The sequence below is a fragment of the Protopterus annectens genome, chromosome 6.part0, assembly GCF_019279795.1.
Source record: "Protopterus annectens isolate FY-2018-M chromosome 6.part0, PAN1.0, whole genome shotgun sequence".
Classification (NCBI taxonomy): Eukaryota; Metazoa; Chordata; order Ceratodontiformes; family Protopteridae; genus Protopterus; species Protopterus annectens.
Window position 1 is genome coordinate 1,440,379,812 of NC_056737.1, and position 21,710 is coordinate 1,440,401,521.

The 21,710-nt window shown below is 38.8% G+C and overlaps 1 protein-coding gene across 1 annotated transcript in view; it reads left to right on the top strand.

The window, feature by feature from the left end:
* Window positions 1-21,710, top strand: part of THSD7B (thrombospondin type 1 domain containing 7B) — a 6,482,604-nt gene that overhangs the window by 4,110,017 nt on the left and 2,350,877 nt on the right. Inside the window, exon 12 of the mRNA XM_044074964.1 lies at window positions 11,561-11,676. Within this exon, the coding sequence (XP_043930899.1) occupies window positions 11,561-11,676 (116 nt within the window). The remainder of the gene's footprint in view (window positions 1-11,560; window positions 11,677-21,710) is intronic.

The following is a 21,710-nucleotide window of genomic DNA, read 5'->3' on the forward strand; positions in this document are numbered from 1 at the left end:
CAGATAACTCAGGGTTAAAATAGGATCCCCTTAATCAGAAGCTGCACCTCTTACCAATGGTTTACACAAGGGTCCATTCTTGCCCCCTACTCTTCTCCTTATTCATTAACAAGCTTCCTTGTGACCTTCCCCAACTCCCACTTATCCTCTGTGCTGATGGCACGGTCATTTACTGATCAGGTCACTCTCACAAAAACATTCAACGCCAACTCCATTCAGACTTACATGAACTCCACCAATAGCTCATAAATCATAAATTACTTTTCAACTCCACCAAGACCAAAACTATGCTTTTTGGAACTCTACAGAAAATTCACCAAGGACCTGACTCTTTAACCATCTTTGACCTACACAATCATTCTATAGACACAACCTCCACCTTCAAATACTTAGAACTATAGCTTTATCAGTCACTAAACTTCCATTTCCACATAGACAAATTGAGAGTCAAAATAAACTCTCTCCTCTAAATAGGACCCTGGCTCAGTTGGTCTAACCCAGTTAACAAATGTCAATAAATAAATAAATCAATAAAATAAATACAATTTTTGTTTCTGCCTACAAGAAAAACATTGCCACATTCCACACTATCTCTGACATCATCTGACGATTCATTACAAACTTTCTTCTTTGTGAGCATTGCTGTATCTCCCTAGAAAAAGATGAATGGCTACTCATTAAACAAAGACGTAACCTACTTTCTGGATCCCAACTCTACAAACTACCCCAACTCCAACATATTTACTCTCCTTGCAGTTAGACTTCATGAAAAAATTACTTCATGCAACCACAGACACTACTCAAAAGTCACACCAACTCTCATTACCCCTAAAAACAAACTCCCCAGCACTGCACATGCTTTTTCTTCTCAGGCACCTTCTTTTAGGTATTCTTTCTCCATCAACATTAAGGAAATCAACAATTATTTCAAATGCAGAATGCAATTCAAAAAGCACTTCTTCATGCAAACCAAATGCTCCTGCGTCAACACAGGACATGTCGCCTAACCTATCTCCTTTCTAAGTCTCTTGTCTCTCAAGATTCACTGAATGTTGACTCACTTTAAAAACTGATATATACGTTGTTCATTGCACTGTGCTTGATTATACATTGCACTGTGCTTGCTCACTAGAATGTTTTTTACATAGTTATTTCTATGAATTTAATCTCTACTGCTCTATTATTGCTTACATTTCTGTATTTTTTGTTTGTGAAATGTTTTGTTACTACAAACAGGCTGACCAAATATAAATAAATAAAGAAAGAATACTGTAAGTTGTAGATTGCGTGTTTCACAAAGACAAAAGTGAACTTTTTTGCATACAATGTATGCCTTTTCTTTGTACATAACTGATTTGCAAAAACTGTTTTTTGTTGACGTTCTTCTGTATCATTGGAGCAATGGGCAATGAAGCCCATCTTGCAGTCACTGGTGAATTTTGCCCCAAGCCAGGGCTTGCAGTATGGAAATCAAAAAAAAAAAAGAAAAATCACCAAAAATAGATGTCCCAGTACTGAGCTTTGAAGAACTCAATGGGTTGTTACTTTCTTACTTTGTGAAATATCACCTGCCACCTTAATTGTGTGAGACCTGTTCTCCTGCCACCTAATGCAAATACAGTTTTGACAAGGGTAGATCATTAAGTGTTCATAGGTTAACTAAGTTAACTGTCCTGGAAGGTCATATTAAGCCTAGTCAATAATGTGAGATCATAATTAAACCTTATGCCAAGTTCAATTCCATTTCTGTAAAATGCAGAGAAACCTGCACAGTGTCCTTATGTTCAGAAGGCATGGTAAACGTTACTTGTATATGCTTCTGTATGTTTGTTGTTGCATTTCAGCTTTGGTTGTGATGATGATCTAGTGATTAGGATTGTTTCATTTAGCTTCATTTACACAGTTAAAAAAAGAAATGATAGATAGATAGATAGATAGATAGATAGATAGATAGATAGATAGATAGATAGATAGATAGATAAATAGATAGATAGATAGATAGATAGATAGATAGACAGATAGATAGATAGACAGATAGATAGAAGCATAAATAAATAAATAAAATCCAGTTAAAGAGAAAATGCTGTCTTTGGACTTGAATCAAATTTTTATTTACAACACAGATATGAATGAGTTCCAGATGCTGGGTAGCCTCAAGAGTAGGCAGTTTGGTGTCAAGACTCCTGCTACTGAAAAATGAAACCTTGATGTGGTTTGAATTGGGATTTTCAATGTCACTATTTTATAGGTTAGAATATATACTGGTCAGATTTTACACAGAAAAGGCACTAGAAGGGCAATGTCGGCTTTGGCCAGTAATTAGAAACCCTGGAATGCTAGTTAAAGGCCATCTCTGGTGAAGCAGGTTGCATTGTCTTCCATCTCCTTCAAAGTGGACATATAGTGGACCTGTCCGAGAATGTCACCAACTAATTGGCCAAGTACTGATGTCAATCCAAGTGTTTGTATTTAGGCATTGTGCTGGGTGAACTTAGAGAGTCAGAGCTTAATTGCATAATGATATCCATGCTTCTATTCATGTTCCTCAAGGTTAGTCACCACAAATCATTCACTCCTTCATAGACAACCACTAAGTCATATTTATATTTGCCTGGTATCAGAGACTGAAGAGCCCTTGCAATAGCGTGAATTCTGTCATCAGAGAGACAAGTAACTATTAGCATGCCCTTGTCCAACATTTTGAGTATGGTGTCTGTGTGTCTGTCAATGGACTCATCAACTATTAGAGTATTTTTAATTGTATTTTCTGAGCTAGTGGTAATGAAAGACCTATTACCAACAGACTTGTAACTATTTGCTGTTTAAGAGGGTGGTGATGTTGTGGTAGCACATTTATGTAGAATCTTGATTATTTTTATTCTAGGAGGTTTTGTAAGTGAATCTGTGAGAGCCTCCAGATATGTTGGTTTGGTGGGTACATGTGTATTTGTGGATGGAGCTGTGCGGTGCCCACAGACCTTTACTTTAAGTAAATGTTCTCCTCCATGTTGAAATTATTGTCTGTGAGTATTACATGGTACTTATGCTATCTAAAAACACCAAGTACTATGGCTGAATACAGATGAAACAAAAGCCAGTTCGACATACATGTTGGCCAGGTGATTTTAATTTTTGCAAGGGATCAGTAACATTGGTGTTACCTAAATCACACACAGAGTTGGAAGAAATGTTACAAATGGTATCTGAAGGAAGTTAGTCAACAGGTGAATGTAAATTTATATTCAGAAGCTTGCTAGTTCAACAGCAAAGGGTATCAATGATAGATCCTTCTCTTTTGCAAAGTTCTTAACATTTTAACAGTTTAGTGAAATATTAGACAGGCAGTTAAGACACAGGTTGTAATTACGGTCACTAGTGAAGTCTATTGTGATTGATAATGGCTCACAGCACAACAGATAGTAGCAAGGTAAAGGTGGACAATATGGGGATGACAGTATGTACTGGTGACAAACTTGATTTTAATGGTTTGTCTATAGAGTACATTGATTTTTAACATTGTGTTATATGCAGCTCAGTCATACCTCTCAGCTATCCTGAATTTTGTAGAATGTCTAGATTTTTGCATCATATTTTTGGTCTGTTCGTCATAAAGTTTGTTGTTTTGTGGCAAATCACCGACAATTCAAGTCACTAAATAATTAGAGACATTTGAGTTTCAGATTTTATTTCCTTCAAAAATGCATGATAATGCAAAACCTGTTATTCTAGCAACTTCTAAAATTTATAGGAGCAGTATTTAAAATCTGTCTCATTTTTTGGGCCTTTGTCCCCCATTGTTTCTGATTCTGGATAGATTTCTTGCACTAAGAGGTTGAGAGTTATGAGCTCAGTACAACCTAGCAAAATAGAGTACAGGATCAATAAAATCACTAGGTAGTTCAACAGACAAGACAAAATCTACAGTCAGCCAAAAATTTTAACTTTCTTGTTCTTCAGTCAACAAGTCACCAAGAGCATCAGTTACTTTCTCTCACAAAGCCTAAGCAGTTAGCGTAGAAGTCAGCTTTTTCTCCCAGTACAATCAAGTAAATCCATTTTATCTTAACTCACAGGTCAATCATGTGAAATCAATTAAGCTTATCTCGAAATTAAATATAAATACAATTCCACTTCCCGGAAATTTGAAGGTCTTGTCCAGTAATTAGGAAAAAGACAGGTAAAACACCATATAACTGTTTATATATAGCAGTTATTTTCAAGATATCAGAATGTGTACATTATACAGCTGAGGAGTTCAATCTCATGAGGTAATACTTAGAACTGTACTGTCTGTTTTTAACTACACAAGGTTGAGCCAGCCAAACTTAATACAGCGTCAATGGAGCATCTGGAATGGAAGGATTATTAAAAGTCAATTGAATTCTTTGCTTAATTACAGGTAAGAATATATTAGCTTAGAATTTGCATATTTACAATAATGAACAGATGGAACACACAAGACAAGCACAACTTTTCTGTCTTATAGTTTAGCTGGGTAATGTGGCATCATCCAGAGAATATACATTACAAAAGGGAGTTTCTTAGAGGGCAATAGGACATTCCCAAAAAAGGTGTAGTACTGATACCAGCCAAAGACCATCACTTACACCTTAGGACTATTCAGTAATAAGTATTTAATGATGCCCTGTACAGACAGTTAAAGATAGGTTATACAGTGATAAAGAAATGGAAATGCAGGCTCTGAACCTGCACAGCTGTGTCATAAATCGTTCAGCTATATATTTATTCCATTGTATTCTCCTGAGTTTGTTGTAGAGAACCTAGTTAAATATTTTATTATCTACTGATATTAATATCAGAACAATACCAGATGGGGAAAATATGGAGGCATAAAAACAAGGCAGACTGAACAGATGATGAATAGCACTTTCTTGTGACAAAGTTCAGTCAAATCAACAGACAAATGTAGGAAGGTAAAACACCTACACATTTAATGAATATAAAATATAAACTGAGCAGTTCAATCCATGGCCAGACAGCCAATATCGAAACAAAGGGGAATCTGTGCATTTTAGAAAGTGATGCTAGTAATTAGCAGGTCTAGCAGTAAATGAGAAAAGGGGTTGCATGCACAGACTAGCTTTGAAACCAGAGGAAAGTCAATGAATTTAATTAGCATTAATTGATTAAAACAGTAGTTAACTGAAAGAGAAAAGAAAATACCGACAGCATAGAAAAGCAGTGACAGTGCTTAAGATGCTAATCTTGAGTTAGTAACAGATGCCATTTGTCCTGCATTTCAGTCCTAGTCAAGTTACTTAATAATCACTTGGGTATGCATAGCATCAGTTCTCTAAAATGATTTAGCAAATAATGAAGACATCTAATCCCAGTACTGATAAAGTGAAGATGACCAAGTTAAAATACATTCTGTCTTCCAAGGAGGAATTACAACACAGTACTTGTGCTATGAAACTGATCTGCATAAAAGCTAGTTGATTCCTTTGTATTAAAATAAAATATGAAGAGTACCACAACATAATCAGGAAATATGTCAACAGCTGGAAACAGATGAAAACTGAGGTTTGGTAACAAACCAGTTTGTCTAGGGACATCCTCAGGTGTGGGTTAGGTAGAAATAGTAATGGGAGTTAAGTGGGTAGTGAAAGAAAGTTAGTTGGGGTGGGGATGAAAGGATTAAACTGGGAAAGTAGGAGGATTGGGAGGAAATGAGGTAAGTGTAAGGAGAGGCTTAATGGGTTTTATGTGAGAGTAACTGGATAAGGAATCACATTTTGGCATGAACTTGCTAAGGCAAGTGCTACATCAGAGACAACCTATAGGTATTTTGGAGATCAGTTAGGCCTTAGATAATAGTGGGGCATGGAAGTGCTGGTTGAGTGATTTAATGTTCTTTTTTTTCTTCTCATTGTCTTAGTGGTTGAGGTTGTTGTTAGGGGTTTTCGATTAAGCCATGGGTATTAGGGGATTGGGGTTTGAGTTATTCTCCGTTACTGTTGGGGAGTTGGTTGGGAGGGTGCTCATGGTTGGGCAGAGTGGACCGTTTCTTAGTTGTGCTTCATGTTGTGGTCATTAGTATATTCATATTAGCTTTGCTGATTAATGGGTTAGAACAGTGGTATGCAGTCTTTATTATAGAGTGATTTGTGGCTAGGGCACTTTGTGTTTTTTTTTCAGTCAAGATTGCTTATTGGTAGGGTGGCCAGCCTTTCCCCACACCATGGAACCTCCAGAATCTGGAATGTTGTCAGTCTATTGGTTGGTTCTGTTATGCTGAGTAGAGGTCATTAGTGATGGCATGTTAAATGGGTTTTGTTTGCTGGGTATTGAGTTTGCAGGGGAGTGGGACTGGAGAAGGATGGATGAATGTGCCACAGTTTAGAGCAGCTGGATATGGACAGGGTGGAACTTCGGTGGAAGCATTGATTTATAAAAAAAATACTATATATATACGTAAACTGTGGTAGCATGGTAGGTAGGGTAGGTTGACACTGACTTGTAGATGTGTTTGTTGGGGTGGGTGGTTGCTTGTTGGAGAGACTCCTGGCTGTTGGCAGGCTGGGATACAACTGTAGTTGAAGATTTGCACAATTACTTATGGCGTAACAACTGCTGTGAGAAAGGTGTTTACATTTTCTTTATAGAGTTCATCATTTAATATTGATAACTGCATGTAACTGCAAAAAGTTTGATACCACCCATGTAGTGGAGTTGCACAGTTATAGGTGTCACTAGTCTTGGATGACACATTCTAAGTGCTTTCATTATTTAAATTCATAATTAATTTGTAGATATAAAAGATTATATAGTGCAATATGGTTATGTTTACAATTCATTTGCCTGCTACTGGTGAGCATATTTATCTCTACTGCAACAGTTCTGGTTAGCAACCCCCCCCCCCCCCCCCTGTTTTTTCACAACTTAGTGTCAGGACATATATTTGTGTGTGCAGTGGTGACTAGGCTATCACATTAAAGGCTTGATACAAAAAATATAATTATTCTGATTCATTTTGGGAAACAAAAAGATTACAATATGCTTTCTCTAGCAGCTCAGGAGAGAACCCGTTCTGTTCATGTGTTGGACAAGGAGTGCAGACTGAGTCATTCTTGATGTTTTCTCTACAGTAGTGTGTGGTCTGTGTAGCAGCAGTTTCTTGGACTTGGGAGCAACTGTGGGTGATGGTTTTTTGCTGCTCATGCATAGTTACAGCTGGAGATGTTCAGTCATTGACTTAACAGTTGTGTGTGTGGGTGATGAGTATTCCACTCATCCATCTTGTATAGCATACTTGTCTATTGAGGATTTTAGTGCTCACCTCGTAACTGTTGAGAGTTTTGCAGAATGCTTAGACTTTGACTTGTGTTGTTGGTCTGTTCCTCATAGGGTTTGTGGTTTTTGGATTTTGGGCAATCAGTGAGATTGGGTTCACTTAATGCTGTGTGGAATTTCATTATCAGACTTCAATGACTTCAGAGAATGCATGGCAGCTCCTGAACTTTTATTGTTGCAGCTTTGGAGTGTTTGGTATGGAATGTCCTCCTGTTCAAGGACATACATCTCAATTGTCTACATTTTAGCTGAATGCCCCGATTTTGCCTCATGTTTTGGATTTGTTTTTCATAAAATTTGTGTTTTTTCTGGTAAGTCACTAGCATGATCTGAGTCACTAAATAATGACATACATTTGGTGAAGAGGATTTGCTCACCTTTTTTAGTAAAGGAAGTAGCTAGATTAATAAAGAAGGTCTGACATTTCAGTTGACTGTTTGTGGGTCTTGTAAGACAGTCTTTGGCTGTATTCCGATTGTGTGACAGCAAGTTAAAATGTCTGTACCATTTAACTCTTGTTTGATTTCTGAGTCAATTGATAAACTAACTCTGATAAGTTTGCCATGTAATACATTGGAACTTTGGTATCCAATTTTATTTGGCTACCATGTGCCCTGTGAGTGTTTTCAAAAACTGACTAAGCCCAATATAAACAGTGCTAGGAGGGATTTCTGAAATTAGCTGAATCAAGACCTGTATTAAAAATTTTAAAAGCAAGGAAGTACATTGATTTGTGATAAAATTACTTACTTTACAGTATATGTTTACTAAGTAGACTCTTTATGAATTTCACTTTAGGAAGTAGTAGTAAAACATATCAAGTATTTGTATACAAAAGGTGTATTTAGATGGCACATAGCCACCAACCTCCTACTGCTAAAACATGGAATAGATCTGCTATATAACAACAAAAAGAAATAGTAATGATGTTAGTGGGATGAATGTTCATGCTGACGTGGGTCTGTTGTGCTGTGGGGCATAGGGTGTTGAGTGGGCAAGACATTTGTTGTTGGTCTGCTTGTGTCTAGAGTGTTTTTTGTCACGCGCTGCTGTTTCCTTCCATGTCATGAATTACCTGCATGTGTTTGCAGACTGGGACCTGGATAAAGAGAATGGTTTGTGAAAATTGTCTACCTTGATTGTTGAGTAAGATAACACTTCCAGCTAAACAGAGGAGGCGGGTGCTACTAGGGTGCTTCTCTATTTACCAGGGATAGCAGTTAGAAATTCCTTTCATGAAGAGCTTTGAGGAATGTCAACTTTTAAGATTGGGGTATGTTCCTCGTCTTAAGGTACACTTGAGAGCTATGCTGCAGGGGAGAGAGTCGGAGGTTTAGGGTGGGCAGGCAGGTATAATTATGTTGTTTTTTATTAATATTTTTAAATTTGTAACAGCAATATTTAAAATTATGTAAGAGAATGCCTTATTCTGATTTTATATAGAGGATTTACTGCTGTCTTTTATTTTGCCGATGGTGGACGTGCAGAGTTTACATCAGCTGGTGCTCTGAAGGAAGTGGTCTCAACAGGTGGTGGATGCTGCTGCAAGGGGTGATCTGGTCGCCGGAGCAGTATACAGTGAGGTCAGAGATATATGATACATTTTTTGATGCCTATTTAGGCATGAGGGTTGGACTTGGTCATGTGGTTGAGTGACTGATTAGCTAAACAAGCAGTAAGATGGGAATGGGGGGTCTTTTAACCTTTTAAGATGGGAATGGGGGGTCTTTTAACCTTTTACCTACTACTTTTAGTTAAAGGAAAGGTTTGGAATGGGGGGAGTATGTGGGTAATTTGAATTAACTGATGTGGATGGGGTTCAATATCTGATGGTCTTGTAGCTAAAGACAGGGGACAACTGGGTGCTAAGCTTCATTAGGTGTTAGGTTTCATGGCAGTTTGGTTGGAGAAAGATACTGCTTTGGCCTTGCCGATCTTAGTAAAGTTATGGGAGCAGGATGGGGGTATGTTTGTGGGTGACGTGTAGGTTTTCGCACAATTGCTTAAAGTGTACATGTATGTATCAGGTGCGCAGGTGACAGATGGGAAGGCATGTCGGTTAATTTGAGTTTGCAGCAGTCTGAATCGGGTAGGCTATTTTTGATGTTTCTTTCATTGCAGGGTAGCTAGAGTAAAGGGATTTTGGGGGGGAGGTAAAGAAAAGGGGTGTTCTTTCCTGTATCAAAGGGAAGATTGATGGGTGCATTTCCCATTAATCTATGGGTATTGTGTCAGCTGCTCATGCAATGTCGTGATTCAGCAGTTCCATATGAATTAATAGATAGGGCTTTCTTAAGGATTTTTTTATTGAATCATATGTGGAAGGGGTCAATTTGTAGGAACCTTTATTCCTTACCAAGGAAGGAACAGATTGTGAAAGGTTTGGTGGAGTAGGTATGGTGGGCAGGTAGGTTATTGGGTATTTGACATTCTTTCCTTTGGGATGCCAAGAGGTGGTGTGGTATTATGTTATACGGAATACTTTTTAAGTGTAGGTGTAGGGTTTGATGGACCATTGTAGGTATGCTGGGGTTTTGGAGGGATATGTGAGGAACTGGGTGTTCCATTGGCTAGGAAGAAGTTAGAAGGCTTTTTTTTGGGATTCCTAGCAGATGCAGGCAGATGCAGGCCATGGTGTGGGTTAGGTAGAAGCAGTAATGGGATTTAAGAAGGTAGTAGTAGAAAGTTTGTTGCAGTGGGGATGAAAGGGTTAAATTGGGAAAGTAAGAAGATTGGGAGGAAATGAGGTAAGAGTAAGGAGGGGCTTAATGGCTTTTATGTGAGTGCAACTGTGTAAGGAATCACATTTTGACGTGCAATTGCTACCCACACTCCCTCCTTATTTTGGAATATTGGGGATTGTGCAGTTATTTTATATGTTTGGGTAGGCAGCGAAGAAGGGCAGGCTTGTCCATGTTCTGTTCTCTCTCTGGTGTTGGATGTTCATTTCAATGAGCTGCAAAATGAAAGAGAGCAATTGGACGCTGCTTGATAAGTAAAAGAAAGTGAACAGAGGTAAGGAAGCTGCTTATTTGGTTAGGGTGAGCGAGATCATGCTGCCCTAGTAAATGGGGGCTGGATGTTTACTTCAATAAGTGAGGAATGAAAGTGAGTGATGGGACGCTGCTTGATAAGTAAAAATAAGTGAGTGGAGGTAAGGAAGCTGCTTATTTGCTCAGGGTGAGTGATGTTATGCTGCCCTAGTTAACAATTATGTGGATGTTTATGTTGTGATTAATAAATTAAAATACTGTTCAATAAAGTTATGTTTATAGAAGTTTAATAAAGGTCGTCAAACGTCATTTGGTGTGGTGTGTTTTTGAAGGGGACCGGGGCAACTAGTTTTGTTCCAGGTACCATGATTTATCCAAAAAAATGCATGCTGAAAATGTTTCCTTTTTTCCTTAATGTTTTCTGCTTAAACATCAATGTTTTTTTTTTTTTTTTAATAATGCACAACATTATTCATTACTCAGACACATTTCAGAATCAGGTTAATTTTAGTAGCTGCAAACATAATATTCATGTTATATAATATCATCTAAGCCGTCCACTACATTAATCATGCAGTCTTAAAATGACATACACAGCTGTACAGATCAAAGTGACAAAAGAACTATAAGATGACAGGAGACAGTAAACTGGAAATGAATGTCTGTAAGTCTTGTAATGTTACTGTAAGAGGTATCGTATACATTGCTTGAGTTCTGCTTTCCAGTATTTCTTATGCCAAACTTTCTGGATGAGCAGTAAGGGAAGCTGCTACAAGTATATTGTCTTGGAATATACATTACTGTGTTCCATATTTACAATAATAACAATCACAGTATTTTTTGCATGAGTATTTATTTAATGCTTCTGCCGAAGGTACGCAAACAAGACAACAGAAGTGAGTATACAGTAAACGAAACTGCTCACATGCAAATAAAAATGTAGTAAAAGTGGCAAATACTTTTGAATTTTGAAACATAAAAGATTGTTTATGATATTGCAGACCATTTCATATTCTGTAGCAAAGAGTTTTATTGGGAAAATTGACTAATACATTTGGGAAAAATTATGAAATACAGTTGAACGCAAGCATCAGAAGTATGATTTCTGTTGACTTTAATCTCTTAGTTTCTTTTTGCTGTGTAAAATTCACATGTTCATAAAATAGTTGTGCAGTATTATTGTGCTTCTTTCTTAGTTAAATGCTGAAACTAAATGGAAGAGAAAGTTGTCATTTGTCATTATTTGTTAACAGATGTCCAGATTCCACCAGACCTGAAATAGTACGACCATGTCTGTTATCTTGCAAGAAGGATTGCATTGTGACCCCATTTAGTGAGTGGACTCCATGCCCCACTAGCTGTTATAAAGGTATGTTCACAATATGATTCTTAAAGTATACAATCATACTTATAAAAGACACAATCTGAATAAAGATTGCTTCTGACTGGATATGGCAACAGTTTAGAAGTATGTTGTAGTGTTTATTATAAAGGCAAGTAACATATTTTAATTGAAAATTAGGTCCCTGTGTCTTACAGGGCAGTGATGCATTTACTTGTGAAGTCAAATGCATACCTACGAACATGCATTCATAAACAAAGTGTAGAACTCAAGTATTTGGATAAATTCAGCAGTGTGAAGGTCAGGGTTTGACAACCCAAATGGTCCTCCTTTATGCCTATCTATCTATCTCTGTTTCTAAACAGAGAAAGATCTAGATCATCATCTTTTTTTTTTTACTGGGAAACTCTGACTTGGAACAAAGCCAATATTCAGCAGAGGCCTGGGAAGAAATGCTCCAAATGCATGTCTTTGTAACGTGGGAGGAAACAAGAGCACCTGCAGGAAACCCACATGAATGCAGGGAGGACATGCAGACTCCACACAAAAAGTACCCCAGCTGAGAATCCAACCAGAGTGCGTCTTGCTGTAAGGTGACAACACTACTGCTGCACCACTGCTCCATCATCATCAATCCCCATTTTCCCATTTTCTACATGGGGATGGGGTATCACTGTCACCAGCTCTCTCGATTCAGTGCCACTCGTCTACCTTCTTTGACACACATGCTTGACTGTTGCAGGTCTTGTCTCACACAATCCATCCACCTCTTTGCTGGATACCTTGGTTTCCTCTTGTGTTCTTCCTGTCTGTCCTAAATCTTCTTCACAAGAATGTTTTCTACTTTTCTGCACATGGGCCTGAAACATCATCTGTTGTCTATTATCTTTTCTGCAATTGGAGCCACTTTGGCTTCTGTTCTTATGTCCTCATTTCTTCATCTGTCCCACGGTGTGCATCCTACCATTTGTCTCAGGCACTTCATTTCCATCACCTCTAGTTTCCTCATCTGCTCTGCCTTTACTGCCCAGGTTTTTGTACCATACAGTAGTACTGGTCACACAACTGTTTTGTACACCTTACTTTTCAGTTTATTTGGCATTCTTCTGTCATAGGCTATACCTGACACTCTATGCCAAATGGCTGCAGTCCATCTGATTATAGATTTGACCTCTTCATTCAGTCTTCCCTTCTCCTCAACGACCCGTCCCAGATACTTGAAGCTTTTACCTGTTCCACTGTCTTCCCTTCTGTCTTAGTTCTCAGCTTCTTCTGATTTCCCCAGATTGGCTTACATTACCACTGTACTTAATTTCATGCCATGTGCCTTCAGTTTTGCATTCCATTCCCCTATATTTTGCTGAAGCTCTTGCTCAGAGTATGCCTGTAATACCACATTGTTTGCATACAGCAACTTTGTTGATCTGTCCCCTCTCTCCTGTTTACTCCTGTCACTAGGGTCAGAGGTTGGTATAATGGTTAAGGTGTTTACCTTACAAACACAAGGTGCAGGGTTTGCTTCTCACATGGGGTTGGCTCGGCTTAAAATGGCCCACAAGGGCAGTTAGCCTAGTATGACTCTATGAACCTATGAACTAATGTTGTCTGTCACCAGTATGAACAGCGGTGGGCTCAGAGCTGAATCTGGGTGCAATATCACTCCCACTGGGAAACCCTTTGTGAGACCAAACACTCTTCAAACTTGATAGCCTGCACTTATTCTACCAATGTTTCTGGGACTTCGAACCACTGCAGTACGGCCCAAAGTTTTCTTGGGGCCTTGTCTTATGCATTGTCCAAGTCTAGGAATTCCCAGCTGGACTCTTTCCTCATCTGTAGTTTCTTCTCAACTATCTGTCTCACTGCAAACATTGGGTCAGTTATGCTGCATCCTTATCTGAATCCGAATTGCTCATCTCCCAACTTACTTTCTACTACTCTATGTATCCACTTGTCAGTCATACTCCAGACCCTTCATGCAATGGGACAGAAGTCTGATGCATCTGTACTGCCCACAGTTGTGTATGTCCCTTTCTTCTTGTACACTGGCATGAGTATGCTTGTTCCCCAGTCATCTGGGATACACCTTTCCATCCACATTGCTGTAAATAGCCTCAGGAGCCATTTCTCCACAACCTCATCCATCATCTTTATCAGCTCTTCTGTGATCTCATCTGAGCCTGCTGTTTTCACTGACTTCATTTTCCTTAATGCTATTCTTACTTCTTCTAGGGTGGGCTCCTCTTCTTTTCTCATTGTAGGCTGTGTCCAGGGCAGTGCAACTTTTGTGGGGTTTTCTTCATTCAGAAGCTGAAGGAAGTACTCCTTCCATCTGCCTTTGTTGGACTGTGGACTGGTCAGCAGGGTGTTGCTAGTATCCCCTATGAAGAGCATCTGACTATCTACTTTATCTTTCTGTCTTTGCCTTGCACTCTGATGTAGTTTCTTTGTGCCACCTACTGAGTCACTTTCCAGAAGCTGGTAGAGTGCCTCTGTTGCCCTGTTCACTGATATCGCAACTTGTATTTTAGCTTCTTTGTTAGCCAACCAGTATTCCTTTTTAGCGTGGCCTGTTTTTTCTATCTCACAGTTTTTTTTGACTCCTTATTTCTTTTGATGACTTCCTTGACTTCTGCATTCCACCACCACTTTCCTTATATACCTTATTTCCATACTTGACTTGGCCTCATATCTGTTCTGTAGTCCTCAACACATGCTGATATGAGGTGCTGCCTTCTTCTTCAACTCCACCTATTTCCTCCTCTTCTTGGGGAACTACATCCCTGAATAATTCCTTGGACTGTTGTACTTTCTCTCCAGTCAAATGCCAGATCTTCATTCTGGTATCTCTTGACTTTAGAGCCTTCTCTTGCAGCTGATTGTGGCAACTAGTGGTTTATGCTGTGAGCTGACTGTTTAACTGTGGATGACTTTGCATTCACTGATTCTACCCTAGTGTCCTTTCCTTACTTGGAGGAAATCTAGCCGAGTTGCATGTTGGCTTCTCTTATATGTTTTATTGTGACTGTCTCTTTCTGAACTGTGTGTTAGCTACTATCAAGCCATTTGCCAGACAGAAATCTAGAATGGTCTCTTCTTCTTTATCCCTGTTGCCCCACCCATACAGACCCAGGCAGTCCTCATATTCTGCTCTGTCTTTCCCAGTGCATGCATTGAAGTCACCCATTAGCAACACTAATTCATATTGTCCTGATTTATCTAGTAAGTCCTGCAGCTGCTGTATGAATGCACTCTTTTTATTACTTTCACAACCTTGCTGAGGGGCATAGATTATAAATACAATCCCAAGCCAAGTGGTTTTACTGCACTCCACTTCCGTCTCATCTATTGGATACATGTCCAGCCTCCTCTGTACCATCATGTCAACCACTTCCAAGCTCTGTCCAGTCAATATATATTGAGTATAGCAATTCTTAGTTCTTGTTTGGCAAGGTTGATTGTTTTTTATGTCCAGCTTTTGCTCAAGAGAGCTGTCCCAGGTAACCCAGGCTGGTTACCTTGATACCAGCCAGTAACTTATCGACTCATGGTTACTGGGCTTAATGGTGGGCACACACTGGCCAGTAGGAGCACATACACCAACCCAACATTAGCATGTGTCCCTAGTGTAGGTCTGAGTAGGCCGGGTCCTCAACACACTTGGTGAAATTAGTCAACATGACCAAATCACCTAGAGCCATATTTTACACTCTTAAGTGGATAGGCCTACCATGGCATGCAGAATGTGAACTGTGTCCTCCTTGCTTATGGATACTGTGCACCACAGTAGATGTCCAAAGCAGTTGGTCTATACAAGTCTTGCCCCTATAGGGCACCATGTATAGTCTGTGCTACTGCCCATAGCTCCATTCATCACAGAGTTTTAGATGAAAACACAGGATGTTTTTCTGAGGTGGGAGGGACCCTACTGAAACCCAGGGAGAACATGCAAATCCAAACAAGCATTCCCTGGAGGTTAGGATTCAACCTTGTACCTTGTGCATGGGAGATGAAAATCTTAACCATTATGCCAAGTGGCTTATATAGATATAGTAATAAATATCTATCTATATATATATAAATAGCTATAGCTATACACACAATGCATCTTTTTTAATATGTATGCAGGTAAGCATAGAGGAAGTTTAGTCCCTTTCCTAGATGTTCTTCATGTATACCATCCTCTTTGAAGCTGGTCTTGTGCCTAGGTTCACCCCTGCATGACTAAGACCAGAAACACTTAAGGATATTCCAAATTGTCCCCAGGCCTCAGGCATTTTTTTTTGCTGTTCTGCAGCAATGTGGTAACAAAGCAGCATTTTTCCCTCTCCTTCCAGATCTGGTGCGCAAGTAGCCAAAGCAGGGGGAGGACACAATACAGTTTCTGTAACGCATGTATACTACTTTGCATGCCATGTCTCCTGATTGCAATGCCATGCATGAGTTAGTATCCAACAAACATGCAATATAGCCCTTTATGTTATTTCCGTACAACATGTTGAGAGTAAAGTAGACAAGTTTCCGTGTGATCCCATTCAACTCCATGATGGTGAATCTCCAACAATAATAATGAATTTTTAAAAGTTTTGACTGTGTTGTGTTCCTTCAAAGGTGAAAAAGGGGAGTTGAGATCTCACTGAATTTAATACAGGAAATGTATAGGAGAGGACTCCTAAATCTACTGCAGCAAGTCCCACTCTTCACTGCAGCAGTGGGCTGATTCCCCTGAGATAACTAAAGTGACAGTGTCAGCTCATTCCTGCCTCTCCAAACCAGCTCCTCCACTTCCATGGGCACTATCCAAACCTGCATCATCTGCATTATAGCTGCGGCTTTATCCATTCAGTACCACCTATCTCTGTTTTAATGAAATTATTGAACAAAAAATACAAGTCAGGATACAGGCTTTGCTGTTGAGTGTTAAAAATATATATTAATATAAGTAATTTAAGCAGCAGTACATTGACTGGAAAAAATACAAAGGAAAAAATGTATCTGATGAGCTGAACTAAGTCATCTTTCAGTATTTACATTTTTGAATGTTTTATATTGATAGCACTATAGTTGTTTCTTAGCACATGGATACCTTTTCCATGTTTCACATTTCTGAGTCATTACTTTTTTTTAATTCATGCCACCATGTCTTTTGCAGAATATCACTCATAATATCCAAGCATCCTGCTACAATTCCTCTCATATTTTTGAAAATTTGAAATATGTTCTATATTGTTGTTGGCTACATGTCATTTTTAATAACATTCTTTACTTCTAATTTCTTTTCATATTCTGCCATATCGCCATTTTCATCTTTAAATCATGTTTTCTTTCTGTTCTTCTTACCATTTTGCACGGAAACATTAACATTAATTCCTAAAGAAGAACTGCCTGACTCACCATGTTAACCGATTTCTCTGTTTATTGATATTTATAGGTTATTGACCATACCTCTCAACATCTTAGTTCTAGAAATCTGCACAAAGCCTAACAAAATGGGGGGGGGGGTCAAAGGCCCAAAAATAAGGACAGAGTTTAAATATTGCTTTCATAAACTTAGAAAGTTGCTAGAATAACAAGAATTATGTTAGCATGTATTTTCTGAAGGATTTGAAGTCTGAAACACAAATGTATAATATTATTTAATAACTTCAGTTACCGGTTCCCTATTAGAAGAATGAAGACGCATTCTTTCGAATGCGTCTTGGTCAAACTCAAAAGCCTGAAATGGCAAGATATCGAAGTGGCTTTTCATCAAAATTATTTCCTGGGAAAGAATTTGCTTGGCCGCTTCATTACTTTGCCATTTTCGGCACTGTAGTTCAGTTTCGGAGCTGGTATATTTAAGTAGGGGGGTGCGGGGGTGAAGCTCCCCACTTAATGCAATGTTTAAAGTGTTTTCGTTTTTTTTTTTCCTTTTTTTTTTTTTTGTTGGAACAGCAGTTTTTTTCCCCTAGGGAAAAAAATTGCTGTTCTGACAGTTCGAAATTGTAAGCTTTCATTTACATAGGGTTGATTAATCACCATTCCCTTTTTTAAGTGCTTGGTGATCTAATGTAGACCCCAGTTACCAGATCATCACAGTGATTTGCCAGATAATCACAAATTTTATAAGGAAGAGACCAAAAGTATGAGGCAAAAATCTGGACATTCTGAGAAACTTTGGACAGTTGAGAGGTATGTTATCAACCCATTAAACCAGCAGCTGTCACTCTACTGAAATTCAGTCTATATTTTTAATATCATGCTTGTTTAAATGACTTGTTTACTTCTACTAGCTACCCTGCCGAAGAAGCTGTTAAAAGAATGCTTAACTGTGTTAGTGAAAAATAATAGTTTGTTATCATATACCTGATCCTTTCATTATCCAGTAAGGTACTAATTCTTTTAATATACCTGAATGTTTCTGTTTTGCCTTAATACTCCATTTTTATTTTAAAATAAACAAATTAATAATTTATTGTTTCTCTTTTCAATGACTTTTATGCAAACTTTAAAAAGTAAATTTCCCCTTTTGCTGACCTGTATTGGTCTTCTCTGCATCTTTCTGAAACTGTATAAGTTTTGCAGAAAATGAGAGCACAAATGTCAGTACAAGAATTCAATCAATCAGTTTGCAAAAGTCCTTTCATATATGGCTTCTTATTTGATGCCAAGTATATAGCCACCATCATCATCTTTGGATTCATTCAGATGTGTGGCCATATACATCAGTGTCAATGAACTATCTAGAATGCTTAGCTTACCACTGTGATTCAGAGTTTCAGCAAAATCAATTTGGTTCAATACCTCATTATGGTCAGACTACATCTGTCTGTATGTAATTACTCCCTGTGACATGAGATCATGGGGTCTACGTTGAAAGTTATTTCTATCAAACACCTTTCCATCAACACTAAGCCTTCGAAAGTCACTTCCAGGATTCACACATTTTTTCCAAGATAAGGAAGTAGTTGGCCAACTTCACAAATTTGCCCTTTTCCCTGCTGTAGTAAGATCTTGGAGTTGGTATATTTAGTTAGGGTCTATATTAGATGAACGAAAGTTCATCTTAGTGAACGCTCACATGAGCGAAAATCCAGGAATTCAAAACTGCAATTTTGGGGGGGGTAGTGCGCCCCACACCTCCCCTGTTAAATATATATTCCTACTCCGAGATCACACTACAGTGAGGAAAGGGCAAATATTCCCATTTTCCCTGTACCGTGATCTCACAATTGCGGTTTCGAGTTCCGCAATTTTTGCTTATGTGAGCATTCGCTAAGATGAACTTTCGTTCATCTAATATAGACCCTCTAGTTAGGGTGGGGGGGTGCAGCCCCCAACATTGGGGGATGTGGGGGAGTGAAGTCCCCCACTTGGGTGGCTTTGATTTAGTGTAGTGTGTGTGTTCTGTTGTGCTATGGGGCAATTGTTTCATTGTCCTGAGAAAAATTTTGCAATTCCCAGAAGTGAATTTCAATGGTGTTGTGTCGATGGAGAAGTGTTGGGCCAGTGAGGTGCTCTGTTTGCCATATATGGGAAGTCTATTCCATAGCATGGGCAGTCTCTGGGTTATGAACCTGTCCCTCCAGCTTGTTCTGTTGAATGTGGTAATGAGGTTGTGGTCTCTGGAGCATGTGGTGCAGAAGGATTGGGATTTCATAAGATGTAGCATTTCTAACAGAGCTGGGTCAGGCATGGCTTTGTAAGTCAAGCAGAGATTGCCTCTAAGTAGGCGATATGAGACAGAGAATAGTTGGATTTTTTTTAATCTGTCCATATAGGACAAATGTTTAAGGCCTAGGATCCTTTTTGTGAGGTAATTGTGTGGCCTCTGTAGTTGTTGCAGGTGTCTAGTGAGCTACATGCCAAATGGGGCAATGTACTCAATGACTGGCCTAATGAGGGAAGAGTAGAGGGAGACAGTGACCTCTTTCTTCCTAGAAGTAAAACCCTTAGTAATGAGCTGTGCCACATAGAAGGATTTTCTGGCCGTAGTGGCAATGTGGTAGTCAAAAGAGAGGTTGTTGTCAACCTGTGTTTCCAGATCTCTTATAACGCCTTCTGTGTTCAATGGACTAGCATTGATGTGGTACTTCATGGGAACCAAGTTTTTCCCAAAGGGGATGACAATACATTTTTTGGCATTGAGCTTATGGCCATGGTTTTGACATCAGTTGTTGGTCTCAGTGAGGCCTTTCTGTAGGATATCAACATCACTTGGGGAGTTAATAATAGCTCCCAACTTGCAATCAACTGTGAACTTTGTCAGCCAGAGTCCCTTTATGTTGGCCTGAACTTCAGAGAAGTAGATATCAAACAGGAGAGGACCTGGGACCGAGCCCTCTCGGAGTCCACTCATGACTGGCTAGCAGTCTGACTTGGATTCAGCTACTTTCACGCTGTGGATTCTATCTGTGAGCCAGTTTGCAATCCACCTAGTGATATAGGGGTTGATGTCAAGATTAGTGAGTTTTTCTATGATTTCTGAGTAGGGAATTGTATCAAAGGCCTTGGCCAGATCAAGGTAGGCGGTATGAACCACCTTTGTGGTTGTGAAATCTTTGTCAGATATGAAGAATTATGTTTGAATCAATTATTTATTTGTTTGGATCAATAGGTGTGTTATTTTCAGCTGAAATATGTCTTGTCTGCAACCACAATTATTTATTTCATTACAAGAAATTTGGTCAAAAACTGGAACCCTTGGGTTCACAAATTTGATAGTCACCATTCCAAGTGCAATACCTAAGGAGAATGAGATTTATTGTTCTGCATTTCTGCACTAATATTTTAAAATGTGTCTTGACAACAGAAAGGATAAATACTATGAGCTGTAAACAGTTTTCTGTAGTTTTTCTGTAATTCATGGTTTGATTCCCTTAGCATCCATCTACATATTGTATGACTGAACAAAACAATTAACCACAGTTATTCTGTACTGAGTCTGAAAAGGTCCATGTGAATGAGTGTTTCACCCCAGTTAAATAAATAAATGCAATTATTTTTTCTTTTCTAGATGAAGACAACAACAACACAGCAATGAGTAGAGAAACAAATCAGTAATTATAGCCAGTCTAGAAAGAATGTGCCATTTATTAGACATTTGTTATTTAGAAGAGATCATAGTTTTACAGGGACTGTAAATGTATCTGTTACACTGAGGTGAAACTTGCAGCCAAAGGCATTAATTTTAGTGAGCTGTGTGTATAAGAAATGATGGAAGAAAAGACAGGTTATTAAGAAACCTGAGCTGATCTTATCAGAATCAGATTAACTATGTACATAAAGTAACATTTGTGGCACACAGCTGAAGGAATCAACTAAGAAACTCAGAATAACTAGTGAAATGTGAGTCAAATAATGAAACAAATGTGAGAAAAAGACATGACATCTTGTAACCGTAGTGGATATAAAATGAAAGTCATGTGCCAGTACACTGTAGCAAAGACTGAGTCCAGAAATATGCTGCTTAAGTACCTGAAAACCACATAACAGCACATGCAATGACTGTAAGAGTAAGAGGAAGACATGTTTAGCTTTTAATGAATCTTGCATAAACTGGTTTAGAAAACATCCTTTTGTCCTGTTCCACTTCAATAAACACACAACACCGAATGACACTTGACGACCTTTATTAAACTTCTATAAACATGATTGTTAACCAATAGTTATAAATTTCAACCAAAACATGATGCAGGTAATAATAATATCCAGGGAAGAAGACATGAAATAACCATAAGGGCAGCGCAACCGCTCACCCTTGATGAGCAGCGTCCCCCACTTGCAGGTTTATCCTTTCACTAACGAGGCAGCATTTACGCTCACCTTCAGTTTATTGAATTACACCACCATCCATATAAGCAGCTCAGCTTACTTATTAACTTGTCCACCAGAGCAACAGCTCACTTTCCTTCCAAACTTATTGAATTGCACATCCATCACCAGAGGGGGAACAGAAATGGGCAAACCTGGCCCTTGCCAGACTGTTCCCCCTCTTTTCACCAAAGCTTCCATCCTAGCCTTCATCTGAAAAGAAACACAGCAGACTGTGCCTTTCTTAAGCCTTCCTCATAGACAGTACC